Source organism: Panthera leo, chromosome C2 (genome assembly GCF_018350215.1).
Source record: "Panthera leo isolate Ple1 chromosome C2, P.leo_Ple1_pat1.1, whole genome shotgun sequence".
Classification (NCBI taxonomy): domain Eukaryota; kingdom Metazoa; phylum Chordata; class Mammalia; order Carnivora; family Felidae; genus Panthera; species Panthera leo.
This window is the reverse complement of record NC_056687.1, coordinates 4118158-4141497: the sequence shown is the minus strand read 5'-3', so window position 1 is coordinate 4141497 and position 23340 is coordinate 4118158. Positions and strand designations below refer to the sequence as shown.

The 23340-nt window shown below is 60.2% G+C and overlaps 1 protein-coding gene across 3 annotated transcripts in view; it reads right to left on the bottom strand.

Annotated features, from left to right (window-relative positions):
• Window positions 1-23340, bottom strand: part of PRDM15 (PR/SET domain 15) — a 65686-nt gene that overhangs the window by 5050 nt on the left and 37296 nt on the right. For all 3 annotated transcript variants that reach the window (XM_042954507.1, XM_042954509.1, XM_042954508.1), the window contains 13 exons: window positions 23076-23257; window positions 22848-22942; window positions 22245-22332; window positions 19234-19401; window positions 16623-16717; window positions 15669-15800; window positions 13763-13897; window positions 13009-13172; window positions 12072-12151; window positions 11592-11711; window positions 7045-7176; window positions 5476-5559; window positions 4980-5155 (listed from right to left, as the gene is read on the bottom strand). In XM_042954507.1, the coding sequence (XP_042810441.1) occupies window positions 4980-5155; window positions 5476-5559; window positions 7045-7176; window positions 11592-11711; window positions 12072-12151; window positions 13009-13172; window positions 13763-13897; window positions 15669-15800; window positions 16623-16717; window positions 19234-19401; window positions 22245-22332; window positions 22848-22942; window positions 23076-23257 (1651 nt within the window). The remainder of the gene's footprint in view (window positions 1-4979; window positions 5156-5475; window positions 5560-7044; window positions 7177-11591; window positions 11712-12071; window positions 12152-13008; window positions 13173-13762; window positions 13898-15668; window positions 15801-16622; window positions 16718-19233; window positions 19402-22244; window positions 22333-22847; window positions 22943-23075; window positions 23258-23340) is intronic.

Below are 23340 nucleotides of genomic sequence, written 5' to 3'. Positions count from 1 at the left end.
GCTCATACGATAAGCGGGGCAGGATCGGATACAAACAGCAAACCTGTCCCATGAAGAATCACCAAAAATGAAACAGTTCCACTTTAAACGCTACTTTTCAACTGGACACAGGTTTGGGAACTTGCTCGCGTCAATTCGGTGGTGAGGTGACCCCCCGCCCCCGCCTTCCCTCCATGAGTCACACTGCGGGCCCTCACGCTGCCACGCGCTCCCCTGGGGGCCACCAGCCCTCCCATGGCTCAGGGGTGTCCTGCCCCTGATTCTCACCCACAAGCCAGTTCACGTGCTGCTGTGCTGATTAAGGGAACTAAATCCTAAGTGGGACAGTGCAGCGTTGAGTGCAGAGAGAAGGGGCCCCCAGGAAGGCACGGTACAGGTGAGCCCCAAGAAAAGGGAACGCGCGTGGAAAGCCTACGTGGGATCGGGGGGAAAACCGTAAGTCTGTCTGCGAGGGTTCTTCGCCCGGACAGCTTTGCAAGCGCCTTTACGCTTTTGCCCAACTGAAGCAGGCGGGGAATCGTGGACTAGACGCGGTAGGTGCGGCTTCCGTCTCCGTCACCAGCCGCCTCCCTGCTGACACACACACTCTCGTACAGCCTGGTGTCGGCGGCAGCACGAACAGCCACAGCAGAGCTCGCCCAGGCGTCCCCAGGACCCCGCCACGTTCTCCGCCGGCTGGGGTCACCTCCTCCGCGTGCTGTGCTTCCTGCGGCGGCTTTACCCCTCGTCCACCTCCTGCTCTTCCCTCGGTCTCCCGCCCTAGACGGCCAAGTCCAGGAGGGGGAGACACATCCTGCCCGGCTGGCTGCCCGGGGCTCACCAGCAGCGGCTCACGCGTGTGTGAACGACACAGAACGAAACACAGGAATGGCCCACGGAGACCAGGACGAAGCCTCGGGGAACAGAAGAGGTGGGAACAGAAGGGCCACCACGGCACTCTCGCTGCCCTTGGACGGTCGGTCTCCCCTTCCGGGACGCTCGTTTTGCCCAGGGCGGGTGTGTTCAGGCAGGCTACGCAGAACACTGCCCCCCTCTGAGAAGCAGGCACAAGAAGGCGACCTTGCACAGCGATCAGTTAAGTAGGAAGCGATCTTTGGCCCCGGCAAAAGGGCTCACTGGACAAAAGCGCTCACCGAGCACCCCCATTAACCAAGGCCTCTCTCTGCACCCAGCGACCCATGTCACCTACCCGGTCCGTGAAAACCGACCTGCACGCTCTTCGTGAACGCCCACAACTACAGACGCTCCCGCAACAGAGAACTTGCACAGGCTCCAGACTCATCGCGTGCCGGTGGGGAGGGCGCAGCGCCCACCCCGCGCCCCGAGACCTGGACGTCACTGTGGCCGACAGGGGTCGGCCGAGGGGACGCTAACACTCGGGCTCCCGCAACCCGGCTGCTCTGCAAGGTGAAAACCCTGGCTGGCTGCTCGCGGAAGAGGGAATTAAGAGGAGCTCAGCTGGGGGAGTCCCAACTACACAGGCTCAGCTCAGAACGGCTCCGGGCACCGGGGGGGGGGGGGGGGGGGGGGTCCTGAACTGGCCACGGGGGGGCGAAGCAGGGCTCCAGAAGGAAAAGAAACACCTACTGTCCCCACATTATGGCAGACGGTGCTTTTATGATGGCAAAAGTCATCCCTGTTCGTTAAAAGAAATTCTTACAGATGGAGAAAATATGAAAACAAGAAATTACCCATAACTTCACCACCAGGAGACCACGGTGCAACACGGTCTTCTCTTCTTTCTGTGCTGACCACTTATTTTATTTTTTTTAATTTATTTTATTTGAGAGAAAGAGAGTGAGAGAGAGCACGGTCGGGGAGGGGCAGAGAGAGGGAGAGAGAATCCCAAGCAGGCTCTGTGCCGTCAGCGTGGAGCCCGATGAGGGGCTTGATCCCATGAAGAGTGAGATCATGACCTGATTGAAACCAAGAGTCAGACGCTTAACCGACTGAGCCACCCAGGCGCCCTGATCAACCTATTTTGCACAGGTGAGCACCGTGTACACACACATAGCACGTAGGACACGCGGGACGCATAGCGCGTATACGCATACATCATGCACCCGCTTCAGCCTTCTTCTTTACGACGGCCGTTTACAACTGTATCTAGAATTCTCTGTGAAACGTGTTCACAGAGCCAAGCACATTGCTACACTGTCACGAGTTTAACCACATTTCTCCTGCTGGAAACCGAGAGGTCCAAGCCATCATTTACAAAGCACTGGGACAATACCGTCCTGCCGTGTCCCAGGAGGACATCCAATGGCCAGAGTGCTGGACGCGTGCCAGCCAGCACGGTCATTTTTAATCTAAAATTCTCCTGCTAATCCAACACACGGCGGATAGCAGCTTCCGCTAACATTTGCATTTCCGGGATTTGGCGGGGTTGAATGCTTCTTTCTGGGTTTGAACCTTGTAGATTTCCTTTCCGCGCGTATGCTCGTTCTTATGGCTTCTCGTTGAATGGCTATCAGCTTTAATATCAACGACTTACACCTGCTAGTGACAGGAATCTCTTGCACGTATTTCCAGTCTGCCCTCTGCTTACCCTTTTGGACCACGGAAGTTCTAAGTGGTACGCTGTTCAGACAGTCAAATCTACAGATGTTTTTGCTTGCGACTTTTCCCGCTGATTTTACACTTGGAAAGTCTTCCCCCGGAGTGATCTGATGTCTGTTTCCCTGCATTTCTTTTCTAGTTTTGTTTTTCAGTTAATTCTCAACAAGATGCTAGCAAATTGAATCCAATAGTACATTAAAAGAATTATTCACCATGACCAAGTGGGATTTACTCCTGGGCTGTAGGGGTGGTTCGATATTTGCAAATCAGCCAACATGACAGGCCACGGTTGATAAAACCATATGATCCGAAAGAACTGTATGATCCTCTCAATAGATGCAGAGAAAGCAGTTGACAAAATACAGCAGCCTTTCTTGATAAAAACCCTCAAGAAAGTAGTGATAGATGAAATATACCTCAACATCATAAAGGCCATATAGAAAAGACCCACAGCTAATACCCTTAATGGGGAAAAATTGAGAGTCTTTCCCCTACGATCAGGAATGAGACAAGGATGTCTGCTTTCACCATTAACTATTTAACATGGTACTGGAAGTCCCAGCCTCAGCGATCAGACCACAAAAAGAAATAAAAGGCGTCCAAATCGGCAATGAAGAAATCGAACTCTCACTACTTGCACACAACATAATACTCTATGGAGAAAACCCAAAAGACTCTACCAAAAAATTGCTAGAACACATAAATTCAGCAAAGCAGCAGCATATAAAATCAATGCACAGAAATCCGTTGCATTTCAATACACCAATAACAAAGCAGCAGAAAAAGAAATCAAGGAATCGATCCCACTTACGGTTGTACCAAAAACAATAAGATACCTAGGAATAAAGCAAACCAAAGAGATAAAAGATCTCTACTCTGAAAACTGTAGAAAGCTTATGAAAGAAATTGAAGAAGACACAAAAAAATGGAAAAAGGTTCCACGCTCCTGGACAGGAAGAGCAAATATTGTTAAAATGTCGATACTATCCAAAGCAATCTCTACATTTAATGCAATCCCTATCAAAATACCACCACAGTTTTTCCACAGGGCTAGAACAAACAGTCCTAAAATTTGTATGGAACCACAAAAGACCCTGAATAGCCAAAGCAATCCTGAAAAAGAAAACCAAGGCTGGGGGCATCACAATTCTGGACTTCAAGCTGTAATCATCGAGACAGTATGGTACTGGCACAAAAACAGACATGTAGATCAATGCAACAGAATAGAGAACCCAGAAATGAACCCACCACTATATGGCCAACTAATTTTGGACAAAGCAGAAAAGAATATCGAATGGAAAAAAGACAGGCTCTTCAGCAAAAGGTGTTGGGAGAACTGGACAGCGACATGCAGAACAATGAACCTGGACCACTTTCTTACACCAGACACAAAAATAAACTCAAAATGGATGAAAGACCTAAATGTGAGACAGGAAACCATCAAAATCCTAGAGGAGAAAACAGGTAGCAACCTCGTTGACCTCGGCCAGAGCAACTTCTTATTAGACATGTCCCTGGAGGCAAGGGAAACAAAAGCAAAAATGAACTACTGGGACCTCATCAAGACGAAAAGCTTTTGCACAAAGAAGGAAACAGTCAACGCAACTAAAAGGCAACCAACAGAACGGGAGAGGATATTTGCTAACGATGTTACCCGTTAAAGGGTTAGTATCCAAAATCTATGAAGAACTTCTCAAACTCAACACCCAAAAAACAAAAGACCCAGTTAAGAAATGGACAGAAGACGCTTTTCCAAAGACGTCCAGACGGCCAACAGACACATGAAAAGATGCTCAACATCACCAATCATCAGGGAAATACAAATCAAAAACCCCCATGAGATACCACCTCACACCCACCAGAATGGCTAAAATTAACAACTCAGGAAACAACAGGTTTTGGGAGGGTGCGGAGAAAGGGGAACCTTCGTGCACTGTTGGTGGGAATGCAAACTGGTGCAGTCACTGTGGAAAACACCATGGAGGTTCCTCAAAAAGTTAAAAATAGAACTTCCCTATGGCCCAGTAATTCCACCATAGGTATTTACGCAAAGGGTACGAAAATACAGATTTGAGGGTGCACGTGCACCCCAATGTTTACAGCAGCACTGTCAACAGTAGCCAAACTATGGAAAGAAACGCAACGTCCACCAACTGATGAATGGATAAAAAAGATGTGGTACGTATAAACAACGTCATATAACTCAGCCATCAAAAGGGATGAAAACTTGCCATTTGCCACGACGTGGATGGAGTCAGAATGTATTATGCTAAGCGAAAGACGTCAGAGAAAGACACAGACTGTATGATTTCACTCATATGTGGAATTTAACAAAACAGATGACCATACGGGAAGAGGAGGGGGAAACAGAGAGGGAAACACCTCTAAGACAGTATGATAGAGAACCGCCCCCGGCTCACCTCTGGGTGCTTGCGCCGCATGTGTCTGCTCATGGACGCCCTGGTGGACACCTTGGTCCCGCACAGCTGGCAGCTCTGTGCCTCCACCTTGTCGTGGGTCAGCTGCACGTGCTTCTGCAGCATGTACTCGGTGACGTACTTCTTGTCGCACACGGAACACGTCCACTGCTTGCCCACTTCTCGCGCACGCGGGGAGGAGACAAGGTCGTGAGTGGGGTCGTGCCACGGCCCCCAGGGCGGGCGAGGGGGGTGCCTCGCGCCCTGCACGCGCTGCGGGGGTCACCTGCCGGGTGAGGCAGGGGACGGGCAGGCCAGCGGCCTCTCCGTCGCGGCGCAGGGCGGTGCGATGCTGCTCCCACATCTGAGAGTCCGAGAGTGGGTGCGTGGGAGCGCTGGAGGGCTGATTTTCAAGGGGCAGGGGCCGCCTGTGGAGGCAGCACACGGAATCGTCTGCACACGCCGGCCCCCGCCGCGTGCAGCCCGCCGCCCCGCTTACCCGTGTGGATGAGCTTGTGGGTCTCCATCGTGTTCCTCTCGCTGAAGGTCTTTCCGCACAGCTCGCACATGAAATCTTTGATCCCTGCGGAAGAGGGTGCGCTAACGTCAGGGGCTCGGGGGGGGGGGGGGGGGGGGGCGCGCTCAACTCCACTCCTCGCCCGAGGGTCCCCGTGGGTGCCCAGGACGCGGGGGGGGGGGGGGGGGTAGGGAAACTGCAGGAGACCCCAGAGCAAATGCTGACCCCACGGAAAAGCCGGGGCAGCTCAGCGAGCGCCTCCCTCCGCGGGGGGTGGCGTCGCCGCCCGACCGGGACCCGCGGGACCGCCGTCCACCCCCAACGGGCGGAGCCCACGCGGTCGGCCGTGCTGGGCATCAGCTCCCGGTGAGGGAGGCCGGACACCGCACCGCAGAAGCTTCCCGGGGCCCCACCCCGGCCGCCCCCCGCCCCGGGAGCTCAGTCTGCGGGGATCGGCCTGGCGAGCACGGGTAGAGCCCTCAGACCGCGGCACCCCTGACACAGACAACAAGGTGGACCCTCAGCACGTCTCCTAAACGGGGTCTTCGCCGGAAACGGAAACAAGGAACGCGATTTTAGAGACCCAGTCGCTCGGTCCCGGGAGTCTGTGCCGAGTCCCTGCGTGTGCGGGGCCCCGAGCTCGCGGAGGGGCAGGCAGGCACAGAGGCAACTATGTCCTGGTGGCCAATGTGCCTGCGGAGCGAGACGGAACCCGAGGAGGCGCGTGGCCCAGTCCTGGCCAGTGACACAGCTCCCCAGAAAAGGCGCGGAGAGTCTCCGATGGGCTCCCCGGGGAAACGAGGGCACCCGTAATCAGCCAGGGACGCAGGGCCAGTGGCCAGGTGGTGGCCTGGACCGCTGTGGGGGCAGTGAGCGAGGGGGGCGCGCGGGTGGGTGGGGCCGGACAGTGCGGGCCTCAAAACCCAGGTGAGGGAGGACAGGGGCACAGGGAGAGGTTTCCCTGGAAGTTTCATGCACAGACACACCTGGTCACCAGGGGGACCTCTGAGCTCCCACGTCCCCTGGTTCTCACACACACGTTTATCCACACGTAACGTCTTGTAAGAAAGGAACTCATGCCTGTTGCTACAGAGGCCGTTTCTTCCCCGGTCGTATCACAGACCTCTACGTAAATTAACATCGCTTTTAACGGGCGCCCTGTCCTCCGTGGACGCACAGACACAGAGACGCTCCGGGGCCTCCCGCCCCAGACGAAACCGTGGCCAGCGGGCCCTTGTCCGATCACGTCTCAGGCCCACGCCCGGGCAGGGAAACGGCCGGCACGCGAGGCAAGAACACTAGGGATCGGCAGGTGGCGCCGAGACCCGGTGGCGAGGCGTGCAGGGACCCGGGCTCCCGTGTGTTGGGGACAGGGACGCGCCGGCCGGGCACCTGGAGGAGGGGACGGCCTCTGACACCTGAGGCCGCCGGCCCACGGCTCCGAGGACGGCACTCGCAGAACCGGGAAGCCGGGCCCGCCGGGAGGCGCAGGTCGGGGGCTACCACGCGTCCCAGCGGGCGCACCCGAGCGCAGGCGCTCCGCGGACTCACCCGTGTGCCGCTTGTAGTGCTTGAGCATGTTGACCTTCTGCGCGAACTTGCGGTGGCACTCCTTGCACTCGTACTCCTTGATGCCCTTGTGCAGCTTCATGTGGTGGCGCAGCGCGTGCTTGGTCTTCATGCCTGCCGGCGGGGGAGGGGGCAGGCAGGGGGCACACTCACACTCAGCCAGCCCGCCTCTCCCGCCTCCAGAGCTGCCCTGCACCTGCCCTGCGTTCCCCAGGACCCTGCGCTGCCACAGCGCCCGCACCCGGGGCCCTCCACCACTGTGCCCGCACCCGGGACCCTCCACCACTGTGCCCGCACCCGGGACCCTCCACCACTGTGCCCGCACCCGGGGCCCTCCACCACTGTGCCCGCACCCGGGACCCTCCACCACTGTGCCCGCACCCGGGACCCTCCACCACTGTGCCCGCACCCGGGACCCTTCCCTTCCCTGCCATAGCGCCCGTGCTGGGGACCCTCCACCACTGTGCCCACACCCGGGACCTTCCCCTGCTGCACTGCCTGGGACCCTCCACCACTGTGCCCGCACCCGGGACCCTTCCCTGCCGTAGCGCCCCTGCTGGGGACCCTCCACCACTGTGCCCGCACCCCTGCCGTGCCCCGCACATGGGACTCTCCATTACAGCATTTGCACCACACCCTGGACCTTCCACTGTGCCTGGGACCTGGGCCCTCCACTGCAGCGCCCACGCCTGGGACCCTTCACAGTGCCTGTACCCCACCCTGGGCCAAGACACCCGTCCCAGTGCCCACACCACACCCCATAGCTAGACCCCCCCCCCCCAATGCCCATGCCCAACCTGCAATAGTTTCCACTCCTCCCTGTGCCCAGAGCCCCTCACAGTGCTTGTGCCCTACCCAGTGCCAAGATCCCTCCCCGCCCCTGCCCCGCCACGGTGCCTACACCACACCCTAGAGCTTCCACACTGCCTGGGATCTGGGTCCTCGGGCAGGCACAGGTCTTGGTGAGCGTGCAACAAGAGAAGAGGTCGGGACTTGGGGGGTGAATCTTCCCAAAGGACCCCCTCCACCAGTGCAGATGGGCAGTTATGCCCTCAGAGGTCCAGACACGTCTGGACACCTCATGTGATCAGGGGCCTGCCCGCACCTGAGGGCCGGTGCTCAAAGCAACCACCGTGACCCAACGGAGTCACCCGCTGAGAGCCGTGCAAGCCCGCCACAGAGTTCCTGTTGGTCCTGAGGGCGCTAATGTTAACGAGGTTGGAATTCAGTTTGCTGGACATTCGATCTGTGCGGTATACGCACGGACTGTCAGTCTACCTTTCATTAAGTGTAACGAAGTCAATCTTGGCTAAAGGAGGGGAGATAAAGTACAACCTAACTTGGGCGTCGAAAAGGGACGACCCTGGTAGAGGGTGTGAGTGAGTGGGGGGGGGGTCCTGGAACAGGGTGTGAACCAGCAGCAGGTGGGGGTCCTAGTACACGGTGTGAATCAGTGGGGGGGGGGGGGTTCCTGGCACAGGGTGTGAATCAGTGGAGGGGGGCCTGGTACAGGGTGTGATCAGTGGGGGGGGGTTCCGGCACAGGGTGTGCATGAGAAGTGGGGGTCTTGGTTCAGTGGACAGTCTGAACGGCAAAGGCCGGGGCCACAGAAGCTGTGGGCAAAAACCACTGCAGAGCAGGTGGGTGGGGGCTCACAAGCGCAAGGCCGATGCGTCCAGTCCGGCTGGCTGCAGACCTAACCGGTCAAGGGGCCCTGGACAGGCCACGGCTGTCACCGCCACACAGAACAGGACGTGGGGGGACTACGGGGTGGGGCAGAGTCCGACCACCGCTGGTTCTGCCCTCGGTAACGGTAGTGAAACAACGGCCGCGTCTGGCCACGGTCCCCGCCGGGTTACCCGGGAAACCCCGTCCCGGCGAATGGGGAGGGGAGGCTCAGCCAGCTCTGGCTGCTACTGGACCCCAGGCCCGGCTGAACCCAGGCCTCCACAAACCCTACGCGTGCACGAACCCAGCCTGGCCGGGCTGGGCCTGCACAAACACGGGCCTGCCTCCACGCCAGACCTGCACGAACCCGGGCCCGGCTGAGCTGTGAGAAGCCACGAGAACCGGCCTGTCTGAGCCAGCAGAGGGAGCAGGAGTCTCCCAAGCGCCGGTCCGCCAGAAAAGGCTTCTAAGGCTACAGGAAGCGCAAACGTGTGAGCCTAGCTCTGACTTCAGAAGAGCGTTTTTCCCTTAATAAGCGGGTTTTAGTTTCTCAATCGAAACCATCACACGCGCTCATAGTGAAAAGCTCCAGGAGACAAGAGGTTAGCCCCGAGGACGCGGCCCAGCAGCCCTGCCGGGTCACCCCCGCCCCCGGGACACCGCTGAAACCATTCTGGCCAAGCGGAACACACCCTCCGCCGTGCGGTCACTTCTGTCAGCGCCATGTGAACCCGCCCCACACAGCGTGGACAGTGCAAACCCACCATCACGTTGCTTTCAGCCGTGAACACGACTCACAGCCCGTTAACATGCCTGCCACGCCAGCACCTGCCACGGAACCAGCTCCACTGCAGGCGCCAGACTGAGCAGTGAGCCAAGCCACATCCCAGCCACACAGGGAGAGGGCCACGTGGGAAGGGACGAAGAAAAGCAGGATAAAGCGGGGACGGGGTGGGGGGGGAGAGGGGACAGAAGGGACCCAGATGCCGGCTCATCACGTGGGATGTCGGGGGATCCTCTCAGAGGAGGCGGCTGAAAAAGTGATCTGGAGGAAGTGGGGGAGGGGCCAAGAGCTGCACGGGGGAACAGCATTCCCGGTGGAGGGAACAGTGAGTGCAAAAGCCCTGAGGCCAATGTAAACAGTCCCTCAGCATCTCAAGCTGTTCTCGGTCACAACAGTGCTGCAGCAGAAGCTCGTCTTTATGCTGCAAACACCCCACACCTGCACCTCCCTCCTCCCCCCATCCCCCCCCCACCACAGCTAAAATGAACAGATCCTAAGTCACAAAGTAACTGCGTGTCATAGGCACAGAAGGAGAGTCACGACAAAGCTCTCCCCCCTGCCCCCTGCCACCATTCCGACCTCCCACCGCGGCCTCGCGAAAGTACTCAGAATTCAAGAAGAAATCACAAAACTAAACATTAAACACACTTCTAATATGAGTATGTATGACACACGGCAAGATGTGGCTCTGACCTCACTGCCCTCCCTGGGCACCTGTCCCTCCCCGCCAGGCCCTCCAGGGGACCCAGGCGTGGCTTCTCCCTGCCCCCCGGAGGGAACCACTCTAGCAGCTACACCTCCGACCCTCCCCGTCTCTCTCCTGCTCCACACTGTCCCCTCCAGCCAGGGGACAGGTGGCAGCAAGTGGGGGAAGGGCTGAGAGAGCTACAGCATCACTGAGACGGGCACAGAAACTTCTAGAATGTTCCTACAAAACAGAGACAGAGGTTCTCTTGAAGAGTGTAATGGGTCCGAGGCAGAAGCAACAACTTTACCTCGTGTGCCAGTTTGTGTTACCGTCAGAAAAGTAAAATTAGGTGCCTGCCTTGCTTTTCCAACAAAGGAGGCTGCGTGCTGCCCTTGCACAAGGTGACTCTGGAGGACAAACAAGAACTTGTCACCTCCAGGGAGACAGATGGGGGGGAGGGCGCAGGCAGGAGAAGGGGAAATGATCACGTTCTGTTTTCCCTGCAGTTCATTCTTCCTAAGCTTTTACACGTAATCTTATTTCAAGTGTGCTAACGGGTTATCCGGTGAGGGGAATTACGAGACATCTGTGTTTTCTTCGTAGTTTTCTGTTTAACTTAAAAAACAAGTAAAGGAGGGGCACGCGGGTGGGTCAGCCAGTTATATGACTGGCTTCTGATTTGGGCTCAGATCATGATTTCACAGTTTGTGGGTTCCAGCCCCTACATCGGGCTCTGTGCTGACAGCCAGCGTCCTCCTGGGGCGCTCTCCCCTCCCTCTTTCGCTGCCCCTTCCCTGCTCATGCTCGCTCGCTTTAATAAATAATGAATAAATAAGAACCCAATAAAGGAAAAAAAAAACCTTTATAGAATACAAAATGTTTAAAAGAGCTAAAGGCAAAGCCAAGAGCCCTGATGTGCCCGGGTCTGAACGGGGCCGAGCTGACGCTGTCCGCTGCAGACAGCGCCTTCACGCGGCCCCAGAGGCTCTTGTGTTTTGCAACAGAAAAGGGTTAAAAATTTGCCATGTCCTGGGATGACCTCCCCCCCCCCCCAATTTTACTTACAGATGGAACATCTTTTGCTAATAGGTTTATTATTCCAGTAATTTCACCCGAAAGCCGGAGACCCAGGCTCACTGGTCACAGCCAACTCGTCCCACATGGAAGGTTCGGCTCAGCCGCAGGGAGGGGCCGCGCACTTGGCCGCACGTGAGGAGTGCACGGCGGATCTTCCGGTGTCTCAGCCCCTGGCTGCTCGCTCACCCCTCTTTTCAGGTGGCTCACTTGTGCCTCGAGTCCATCGCGGACGCCCTGCGCTGCCTGTGTCCCGGCGCCCTCACCCCGCCCGGCCCGGCGACGCCGCGCCCCCCGCCCCCAGCGCCCGCGTACCTTTCCCGCACTCGGCGCACAGGTACTCGCGGATGTTGTCGTGCACGCGCATGTGCTCCTTCAGCATGTCCTTCCGCGCGAAGGACTTCCCGCACTGCTCGCAGGCGTGGCTCTTCACCCCTGCACGACAAGCGCACCAGCGCTTCAGCACCCGTGGACCCGCCCAGCCGCGTCCCCCGCCACGAAGGCGGCGACGGAGAAGCGCGGCGCGACACAGCTCACGGCCTCCATGGAACCTCCGCTCCGGCTCCTCGGCCGCGAGAGGGACCCCAGGAGCCGCCGGGGCCACAGGGCAGGGGGCTGCGCTGGGGACGGAAGCGGTGGCCAGGATGCAGGGACAGGAGAGGCCAGAGAGAGAGCGCGGAGGTGGGGGGGGGGGGGGGGCGGTGAGACTGCCAGAGCAGGGAGCGTGGGGACAGGCCCTCCAAGCGGGACGCCACGACACCCCGGGTCCGTCCCGGTCCCGTGGCAGCGCGCTACCTGTGTGGATGAGCTTGTGCCGCTCCAAGTTCCCGATGCTGTTGAAGATGCGCCCGCAGATCTCGCACGGGTGGATGTACCTGCGAGGAGACGCGAGCCTCAGGGCGGGCGGCAACAGCAGAGCGCTTGCCCCGAGCCCCTTCCTCACGCAGGGGTCGCAGAAAAGAGGCTACGTGGAGGCCGCCGGACACGAACACTGCAGCCTCCAATACGGGCTGAACCGTGCGCCCCTCAAAATCCACAGGCTGGAGTCCTGACTCCGGGCCTTCAAAAGGTGACAGCATTTGGAAACAGGGTCTTCACAGAGGAGTGAAACATCAGGTCACCAGGGTGGCCCCACTCGAGTATGACTGATGTCCTCGCGGGAAGGAGGAACTGGGACACAGACGCGCACGGGGGAGGACCACGTGAGCACACGGCCAGGGCAGCGGATAGGAGCCGAGCTGGGAAGCCCTGGCCTCCAGGGGAAGCAGCCCTGCCGACCCCTGAACTCAGACCTCCCGGCTCCAGGCCTAACATCCCACGTTCCCACCGTGCAGGCTGCCCAGCCGCCCCATTACCGCAGCCCAAGCTGGCTACGACGGCCTCCACACGGGGCGGCCGCTGGCTCGCCCCCGCACACGGCACTGACCACGGCTACGGCATCCAGGGAACCTAATCACAGTGGGGAAACGGGGTTGCCGGCGGTTCCGGAGGCAGGCCGAGAACGACACTATCAGTCTGTGGTGCGGTCGACTTGCGCTGCGGGGCCAGGAGGGTGAGGGAGGCGGGACCCCCCACGTGCGGGATAAAGGAGGTGAGCGTGCTTCCCTCAAGACCCGGCCACAGGGCTCCCGGGGGGGACAGACCCACCCGCCGAGCACCTGCCTCCCCGCGGGGAACGCGCCCCCTCTGGCATCGTGCCAGGCCCTGGAAGCCCAGCCCCAGGAGCCCTCACTTCTGCACGTTGGGGTCCGGCAGGTTCTCCCGGTGGATGACCATGTGGGCGTGGTAGGTGGCCTTCAGGGCGAAGCGGCGGTTACAGATGCTGCAGCCGTAACCCTTCTCCTTGTGCACCTCCATGATGTGCTTCAGGTACTCCTTCCCGCGGCCGAAGGTGAGCTGCCGACAGGCGCACCGTTCACGCCCGCGCACGGCCTCCTGCCCTCCAGCTAACGATGGCACCGCTGGGCGCCGAGGCCCCGGTGACGGCCCGCCGCCCGGGCCGGACAGAGGGGACTCCCAAGGGCAGGGCCGGCGCCAGGAAACTGCAGAGCGGGGGGGAGCGGGGGAGGCGGGCGCCAGCTGCTCCCGGCTGCAGACCGGCCTGCCCCTGCACCCTCTCCTGCTCCCCACCCGCCCCACCTCCCGGACAGCCGCATGGCCGGGTGCCTGACGCAGGTGCAGCCGCACGGGAACCCATACTAGGTAGGGAGCGAACTGCGTCTCCGCGGAGCAGCGAAGCCTAACGCGGGGACCACCGCGCACGCCGCGAGCGGATCACCACCCGCTGCACGGCCTCCGGAGATGGGTTCCCCACCCCAACCCGGGCCCCCGCGCGGCCACACGCACGCCAGCCACGAGACGGCTCTGAAACGGGGGTCCGCGTGAAGAGGGGGAGCCACGCCCACCGTCCCCGGGCGGCCCCGCCCCCTCTCTATCGGACGAGCCTCCTTCCCGCCAGCCTGGGCGCCAAGGCCCGTGGCGAGTACCTGGCACCGCTTGCAGCTGTACTTGTGAGGCTCGGAGTCCGCGCTGGCGTCCGAATTGTCATCGTTCTCCTCCGAGGAGATGCCGATCTTGCCGATAAACTCCTCCCTCTGGTGGTCGTCCATCAGCGCAATGTCCTGGAAAACGCAGTCGCGAGGTCCGGCTTCCCGCGCGGGCACAGAAGCGCTGACGGGTCCCTCGCCCCCCAGCAGGGCCGGGCCGGCCCACGTGGAGAAGGCAGTGGGTCCCACCCGGGGCTGCCTGCCGTGTCCCCTGTGGCTCCCTCGGGCCCGCGCACACCCCCGCTCAGTGCGCAGCGAGCTGGCGGCCAGGCGTGGGGTGCCTGCGCGGGGCTCGGCTCCCCGTCTTAGCTGCTCGCCCCCACGGCGGCGGCGGACCTGGGCTCCATGCTCCCGGGCGCGGCCCATTTCCTGCCAGAGGCCGCCAGGGGCTCACGGCACCACTGGCCAGCTTTCGTTTTTCAGCAAAACTTAGGATTCTGGGAAGGGTGGACAGGTTTCCTTTGGAAAGTTCGCTATCGCGTCTAGGAGGTTTTCACGGGGGCCTAGGCTCTATTTCTTACGCAAGTTCAATTCCCGCTTTTCCATTAACACACACACAGCAACACCGTCTGAAGGAGCTGTGGGAGGAGAAGCACCTGACCAGAGCTGCGCAGCCACAGGCGGGCACCGGGGCCGGGCCAGTCACCTGCGCTGGGCCTGACTGAATCCTCAGGAAGCCATGTTTTCATGGCAGGAGAGAAGCGGACGCTGAGGAGGCGGCAGACTAGCATCCCAGGTCCCAGTGAAGCCTAAGTGCCCCTCACCCCTCCGACTAAAGCTCCCGGACGCTCTTGGGTCCGTCCTCCCACCCCAGCTCAGTCCACGTGGCCCAGCACCTGCCCTGGGGAGCCCCTCACACTCATGCTCGCCCCCCGCCTTTGACTCACACCTTCTCAGCGAAACCCCAACCCGTGCCCGAGGCCGGGACTGCCAGGAAACAGGTCCCGCGCTGCAGGCAGGCGGACAGACGGCTCCGAGGGCCCGGCGAGGGCTCACCGTCCTCACCGGACCCGAGCACCACCTACCATTTCCTCATTTGCCGCCTGGGTCGGCACTTCTGCCCTTAAAGACGACCCCATTCTTGCTGCCCCCCCCCGACCCCCTCCCTGGGAAACACCTAGAACGGAGGGACTGCTTGTGAGCCCTGCCCCGTCCTCGCTGCCCCCCCACCCCCTCCCGGGGAAACACCTAGAACGGAGGGACCGCTTGTCAGCCCTGCCCCGTCCTCGCTGCCCCCCCACCCCCTCCCGGGGAAACACCTAGAACGGAGGGACCGCTTGTGAGCCCTGTCCCGTCCTCGCTGACCCCCCACCCCCTCCCTGGGAAACACCTAGAACGGAGGGACCGCTTGTGAGCCCTGCCCCGTCCTCGCTGACCCCCCACCCCCTCCCTGGGAAACACCTGGAACGGAGGGACTGCTTGTGAGCCCTGCCCCGTCCTCGCTGCCCCCCCACCCCCTCCCTGGGAAACACCTAGAACGGAGGGACCGCTTGTGAGCCCTGTCCCGTCCTCGCTGACCCCCCACCCCCTCCCGGGGAAACACCTAGAACGGAGGGACCACTTGTGAGCCCTGTCCCGTCCTCGCTGCCCCCCCACCCCCTCCCTGGGAAACACCTAGAACGGAGGGACCGCTTGTGAGCCCTGTCCCGTCCTCGCTGCCCCCCCACCCCCTCCCTGGGAAACACCTAGAACGGAGGGACCGCTTGTGAGCCCTGCGGACGGGGCTCTGGATGGACGCAGCAGAGGGTCACAGAAGCCCAGCTGAAGAGAGGCAGTGGGGCCAAGCTGACCACGAGGGCCCGCCATGCGTCCACGTGAGCCACCCGGGAGAGGGCGGTGCTGGCACCTTGAAGTGGACGTGGATGTGGTCCCTGAGCACGTCCACGCGGAAGAACTTGCGGCCGCAGATCTCGCACGTGTACTTCTTGTCGCCGTGGGTCAGCAGGTGCTTGTTCATGTTGCTTCTGCAGGAGAACACCTGCGGGCAGAGGAGCGGGGCCTGACCAGCCGCACCAGGTACGAGGATGCCGTACGTGTCCCCGGTACCCTTCCCACGAGCGGACAGGAGCGAACGGTCGTCTAAGTACGAGCCCACATTACCACGGAGACCTAACCGTCCTCTGGTCTCCACTACCAGCGGGATTCTGCTCAACTTCACTCGCTCACTTAACTACATCACTAGGATGGGGCCCGGGAAGAAGCCAGTAAACACAGAAAGAGCCGCAATTTTCTGAAACGTGGCATCAGAGAAGAATTCCATCCTCTGTGCACCGGGTGTCAGCACAAGTCACGTCCACTGCCCACGTCCACGGCTGTTTCCAGCTGTGATGGGGGTGGAGACACAGGCACTGCCCTCTCCTCGGCCGCTGGGGCCGGGCTGGGATGCGGGGGCCCCGCGGCCTCCGTCACGGAGCTCAGGGGACAAACCAGCAGCAGAAGCCACCTGCGGGGCCCCGCTGGCCTGAGAGTCTCCGTCTGGATGGCCAGTCCTGGGGGGCCACGTAAACCCAGAGCGTAGGTGTCCTGAGCCCGTCTGACCCCACCCACTCCAGGAGGAGAACACGAGAGGTGAGTGAAGGGAAGCGATTCACAAGGAACAGGAGGCTACTATTTTCATGGTGACACGGGGCCAGCCACCCCGTGACCACACCCAGGGTGCTGGGTGGGAAGCTGACTCAACAGGAGGGGAAGACAGGCTCCTGGGGAGGGGCAGGGGCAGCGGGTCAAGGCAGACAGGGGTGAAAACAAGAAGTCGTCGGAAGCAGCAAAGAAGCCAGTGTTAGAAATATCTGAGCCTCACCTTGCCACACACGGGGCATCCCGAGGGCTCCTTCTTGTAGCGGACCAGGTTCTCGCCGCCGGCGTCCAGGTCCTCCCTCTTCACCCGCCGCACTCCTGCAATGCCCGCCCACCCAAGCAGGAGAGTGAGTACACACGGCGCGTGCGTGCCGGGCACCTGCCACTAGGCCAGTGTGGCCGCCTGGGCGGTGGGGGCAGGGTCGGCGGCACCAGCGAGCGCGTGAGGGACGCCCAGCACAGGACGCGGCCGCGCTAACCACGTCTCCTCCCGGCTCCAGGGAAGGAACGGCTGCGTGTGCCCATGGGAACCAGGGACGCGGTTCGTGCATCTGAAGCGTCTGGAAACACAAGGGCAGCGTGGGTTTGGAGTTCTACAGTGTGGAAGGGCGAGCTGGTGCTGACACCAAAGAAAGGGCTTTCCCTCCATTCAAAGGCTCAAGGCAGAGGTCGCATCCTTAGGCGTGACATTTTTTCTTAAAAAGACACCAATATTCATCCTTGCAAGTTAAATCGGTTGATCAGGGAGAGAACGCCTAATGACGATAAGCCCCTTGGGGTTTTAAGACGTAACTGTTCATAACTGGGATCGCCACAGCTTTTTAGAAGTTTGCACGAAACAGGTAATCTTTGAGTAAAAGACAGAAGTTCGCTCTCATCGTTTCTTTCTACACAGCTGACCCCTTCTGGAACCTTCCCGCATCCCATGGTGTGAGTGCAGAGGTGGACTTAAGAACACCCAGCAAGCTGGACATGAGTACGTCATTCTCCAGAAGGCTCCCAGTGGCATAAAACGCATCAGATCTGAAGCAGTGGTCTGGACGACGAGCCAACGAAAAAGGAAAAGCCACGAATGTGTTAGTTCGTTCCTGCGGAAAACGATCTGACTGGTGCGTCAGTTGTAAAATGCGGTAGAATCAAGCCCGGGCACCTGTCTGTCAGGGAACGCTGAGGGCGGCGTTGACGGTGACGGGCTTTACCGGGAGGGTCTGCCTCAGCCACCCACCAGCCTACAGGGTCGGGCAGGAAGCCTATCCCTGCTGCACAGGTGAGGAAACTGAGGCCCAGTGGCTTGCCCAGGGCCATCCACTCACTAAGTGGGCACCAGATTTGGCTGGAGAGGCCCAAGGGCACCACCCACGGGTCCCAGAGGGAAAAGATCTCCTGAAGCCACAGGAACGACAGCCAGGTCAAAAAGTGGAGGGCGAAAATTATACAGAATGTGCCTCGTCTTATTTCGAAGAGGCGTAATGACGGGAGTACGCACGTCTTTGTGCGGAACAGTTCCAGTTCCATGCGACTCCGCTTTCTTTTTCGGCAAGCCTGTACCGCATCCGCAATTCTTTTCAGACTTTCTTATAAAGGTGCTCTGGTCAGTGTCACTTACTGAGGGCTGGTCAGCAAGAGACAAGGGGCTTCTAGAGGAAAAGCCAGGATTATCGCAACTAGAAAGCCAATTTAAAGAGGGTCTGTCTGGGGCGCCTGGGTGGCTCAGTCGGTTGAGCGTCGGACTTCGGCTCAGATCGTGATCTTACAGTTTGTGAGTTCGAGTCCCGAGTCGGGCTCTGTGTTGACAGCTCAGAGCCCAGAGCCTGCCTCGGATTCTGTGTCTCCCTCTCTCTCTGACCCTCCCCCGTTCATGCTGTCTCTCTGTCTCAAAAACAAATAAACATTAAAAAAAAAAAAATTAAAGAGGGTCTGCCTGAGCCGGCTCTGACACCAAGTCTGGGCGTCACCCGCAGCCCGGGTGCGTCCCTGCGACTGCTGTCTGTGCCTTCCCACTCGGGGATCCTGTCTGTGCGGCTCGGAGCCTGCCCTGTGGGGCCACCCCACTCCTCACTTCCATCGTCTCTCACTCCCCGTCTCACCCCGGAACCGACCCCCCCCGCCATCCGTCTTCCTCTTGTACCTGGCTTCCCGTGAGCCCACCACATAGGAGCAGTCCCCCCGGCTCCCCTGCTACAAACGGCCTGGGCCATCTGGGGCCCGCAGGGAGGATGAGGAATGAGGGAGAAACTACTATGGCCCCAGCCAGCAGCATCTGCCCAGAACGTTTTGCTCCGTGCACAAGACTGGAAACACGCCCCATACGCAATTTCATATGCTGTTTTTCCCTTACTCTCTGTCATACTGAAAGCAGTAAATGCTTTATTAGGTGCAGAGTATTCAATCCTATAAAGAATCAGTTTTTTGGGGCGCCTGGGTGGCTCAGTCCGTTAAGCATCCGACTTCGGCTCAGGTCATGATCTCACGGTCCGTGAGTTCGAGCCCTGCGTCGGGCTCTGTGCTGACAGCTCGGAGCCTGGAGCCTGCTTCCGATTCTGTGTCTCTCTCTCTCTCTGTGCCCCTCCCCTGCTCATGCTCTGTCTCTCTCTCTCAAAAATAAGTAATTAAAAACAAAAAAACCCAGTTCTTTTTTTTTTAGACTCCTTCCCCACCGCAGAACATTTAGGATGTTTCCAAGAGTTCCCACGGACACACAGCACTGTTAAGGCCCCGAGGTACCTCTCTGTGCCTGGGGATGAGGACTCGACGGTGGGCGGGGCCAAACCGAGCAGGGGAGGCGCCCGCCCCACCCCGTCCCAGGAGCTCACACGCAGGGCAGGCAGGCTCACCTTCCAGGTGCCTCCGCTGGTGGTCGAGCATGACGTCCTTGCGGTAGAACATTTTGTTGCAGACCTCACAAGCAAACTTCTTGTCCCCATGCTTCTTCTTGTGCTTGGAGAGGTTACTGTTGGTGGAGAAGAATCTGAAACACATCTCACATTGGAACGTCTTGTCATCTGTCCAGAGAGCAAGCAGACACACGGCAACTTTTAGGTAAATGACACCGACTGCAGGATCGGCATCCCGGCCGTGAGAATGGCAAGGAGGCCCCGGTGACAGGCAGAGGCGCACGAGGGCCACACGGCCACGAAAAGCCATCGTCTGCGCTGCGGGAGCCCAGGGCTGAACCAGCTGCTCCTCGCCGGGGAAGACAGACACCAGCTCCTCTCTGTCACCGCCACCACACCCACAGGCCCCCTCCCCTCCCCAACCACCTGCCTCCGGTCATCCGGGTGTGATTCTGCAGTAGAGAGGGCTGAACCGCCACTGGCTTGGCCCTCACCCTCCACCCACCCCGACTGCAGCCCCAACCCCCAACCTGCATCCTTCCCGCCCCAAGGCTGAGCCCCCACCTGCTCCTCTGCAGCCCGCCTGTCACCTGCCCTTCTCTGCCACCTTCCCACCCCCCCACACACAAATGCCCGATTTCCGCCACCGCTCGCAGTCCTGTCTTGTTCTAGATGCCTCTTTAGCAGGCACACCCCCCCCCCACTCCCCACCCCACCCCCACACCACTTCTGGGCTGGGACTAAGCAGCACAGCTGAGCCTCCCTCCCAGGCGGGTGGCCCGAGTCCCGGGGTCTGAGAGCCGCAGAAGGCGCAGCACTGTCCCCGGGGGTCAGCTTTCTCTGTCACGAGTGCCACCCGGTGCCTGCACTCCTAACTGTTCTTGACGGCTCAGCTGACCGGGACCAGGCTGCCACAGTGCAGGTGGCTTTTCCTGCCGGGGCACACACAGGTCACCAGTGCAGGAGTCCAGACGGGCGCCTGGTCCCAACGGCCACTTTCTGCCACCAAGTCTGCATTTATGTTTCAACAAAATGCAGCAACTAAGAGCAAATGCCTGCTACTTGGGACGTGGTGCACCGGGACATGGGATGGTGGGTTTCTGGGACAGCTGTGCTGCAGGGGGTGGGGCGCTTGGACGTGAACCCACACTGTTCTCTAGGTCCACACATCCATAAGCTTCTCCCCATTCGTAGAACTCCTTGGTTTAACGGTCTATGGGAGACACATTCTCCTAACTTGAAGGATGGAGAAGAGTAGACGGTATGCAAATGACCTATGACACAAATGAGCTAGTCTCCAAGTTGTTCTTGGTTTTCTTTCTTAATATTTTTTTAATGTTTATTTTTGAGAGAGACAGAGCGAGCGAGCAAGAAGGGGAGGGGCAGAGAGAGAGGGAGACACAGAATCCGAAGCAGGCTCCAGGCCCCCGACGCAGGGCTCGAACCCACGGACCGCAAGATCATGACCCGAGCCGAAGTGGGACGCCTAACCGACTGAGCCACCCGGGTGCCCTGTTATTCTTTGGTTTCCATCGGAAACTTCTAACTTTGGAGATTAGAGAGAAGATGCACCTTAATTCACTGCTGCGGTTAGTTCTATATAATGAAAAGAAAGAAACGCCTGGTTTAACAGGCCCTTTATTTGACATGTACCGATAGCTGTTCTGACTCCTTTTATTACTTTGTTTCATTGGTCAGATAAAAAGAGGCCAACTTGTCCCCCTGTCTTGAGGCTACCCCACCAGACACCGGAGGGCATGGGGACATTGCTCCGCACTCCTGCAGAGCCGCAGGTGGCCACATGGGGCGCCATCCTGACTCTGGCCACGAACGCAGCTTAGGCTCCTGACAGGCACTGCATCCGTCAAAAAAGCTGGGGGGGGGGGGGGTGCCCCAGATTTGAGGGCACTCCTGGGGTGCACAGCTCAGAATGCATGTGTGCCTGGAAGCTTCCGGGGCCACCACTTCATGCCGTGGACGGTGCGGAGCAGGTGGAGCTCAGAAAAAACGAGACTCGCGTGCCCTCGGAAAAGCCCTGTCACAGGAGCAGGTGGCCACACGGGGCGCCGTGGACAAACAAGCCAGGGCTCCAGCCCGAGCACAGGACGGGACCCAGCAGATGCCTGGGAGCAGGAGCTGCCCCGTGGGACAGGCGGTGGAGGTTTACCTAAAGCTGCTTAAAGGGTCTGAGACGGGACGTGAGAACCAGCCCACAGGTACAAGGGGTGCACGGAGGGGCCAACAGGAAAGGGGTTCGGAACCAAAGGCCAAGGTAGCAGGTGTCTGAGCCGCCTGCTGCTGGGCCCCCCTTCTCGGCTGTGCTGGGACTCGCCCGTCACCCCCCTTCTCGGCTGTGCTGGGACGCCCCGCTGTCTGTCACCCCCGCTGTCACCCACCCAGTGCTCTGTCTACTCCCTTCTGGTGGGAGCCTGAGCTCAGCCAGGGCCTGAGACGCGCGCCCAGGCCCGCAGAGGCCCCCCCCCCGGCTCGAGGCCTGGGCAAGCGTGCGACACACACGAGTGAGTGAGTGAGTCCTGCGCTTTCAGGACCCGCGGACAGAACGGGCTCGGAGCAGAACCGGTCAATGCACGGTGGCACCACGGTCCCGGAGGCCGGCAGGCTCGGCGGGTAACGGAGGGTGTGGCCAGCAGAGGGAGGGCCTTCCAGCCAGTGAGATGGAGCCCCCGTCCTGACGCTGTTGCGCCCCCCCCCCCCCCACGCCTCCAGGAATGTCTCACGCGGTCCGGGAGCACCCCGCGCCTCTCGGCCCACCGCCCACCTTTCTCGGGACAGCCTGGGGGTGGGGGAGGGGGCAGGCACAGCCTCTCCCGGAGGCCAAGAGGCCGTTTCCACCCGCGGCTCCTTCAGAATCAGTAACGACCGCTTCGAGGGGACGCGAACGGAGGGAGGGGGCGCGAACGGAGGGAGGGGCCGCAAGTGCCCCGGCTGGTTCCGGAGCGCCCGGCTTCCGTCCAGCCGGTGGGAAGCGCCGCGAGGGGGCGCCCGCTCACCTGTCCTGCAGTTGTGGAACTCGAGGGCGCTCTCGATGCGGAACGTCTTCTCGCAGGTGCCGCAGCGGTACCGGTACTCACTGTCCACCTGGCGACAGGGGCGCGCTGTTGAGGGGCAGGGGCAGGGGGCAGCTCCACCTAAGGACGCAACCCCGACCTGCCTCTCGCGACGTCCCGGTGGGTAAGGTCTCCGTCCCCGCCCTGGTCTACTTTGCCATCCTGTCTCTGTCGTAAGCCTGCTCTACGTCACCGTCCTGCTCTATGTCACCCTCCTGGTCCCCGTTCCTGTCCTGGTCTATGTCACTGCCCCGGTCTACGTCACCGTCCTGCTCTACGTCCCTGCCCACTCCTCTCCTACAAGATTTAGGAACACGAGCAAGCTCTTACTCTCACCATCCAACTGCCCTGGAAGAATCCCCGTTCGGGTACCGCAGGGCAAACGCCAGCCCAGGGGCCCCTCCCCGCTCCTCCTCCCCCCCCCCCCCCCCACCCCGCTGCCCCTCCTCCCCCTCCCCGGGGACCCCGTCTTCCTTCGCAGCAGCCCGTCCTGCCCATCGCCCGCTGCACCTCCACAACCAGCACGAGAGCCCGGGCCCCACGCACCTCGTTCCTGCTGTGCTTGTAGGAGACGTGCTGCTTCAGACTCTCCTTGCGGCTGAACAACTTGGCACATTCCTCACACTTAAACAGCTTGTCACCTAGGAGCCAACCGACGAAACGCTACTTCACGACTCCGGGCATTACCAGGGCTGCACCCGCCCGCCCCTCCCCCCCCCCCCACACCGGGTCCACGGCCACCTCTCCCCCGGCGGGCGTCACGCGGGGACTCACCGTGCGAGCGCACGTGCCTGCTGAGGTTGCTGCTGTTCTGGAAGATCTTGCTGCAGACGCTGCACTGGTAGACCCGCCTGTGCTCCCCCAGCTGCCTGACGAGCTTCCTGCGGATGCCGTGCCGGCTCGACAGAATGAGACTCCTCTTGAGGGTGATGGTGGTGCTCTGATGGTGCGGGAACCTGCCAGGTCAGACAGACACCTGGTGAGACAGGGGGCACACTGCGTCGTTGGGGAAGAAGCACGAGCTCACAGCCATCTCGGG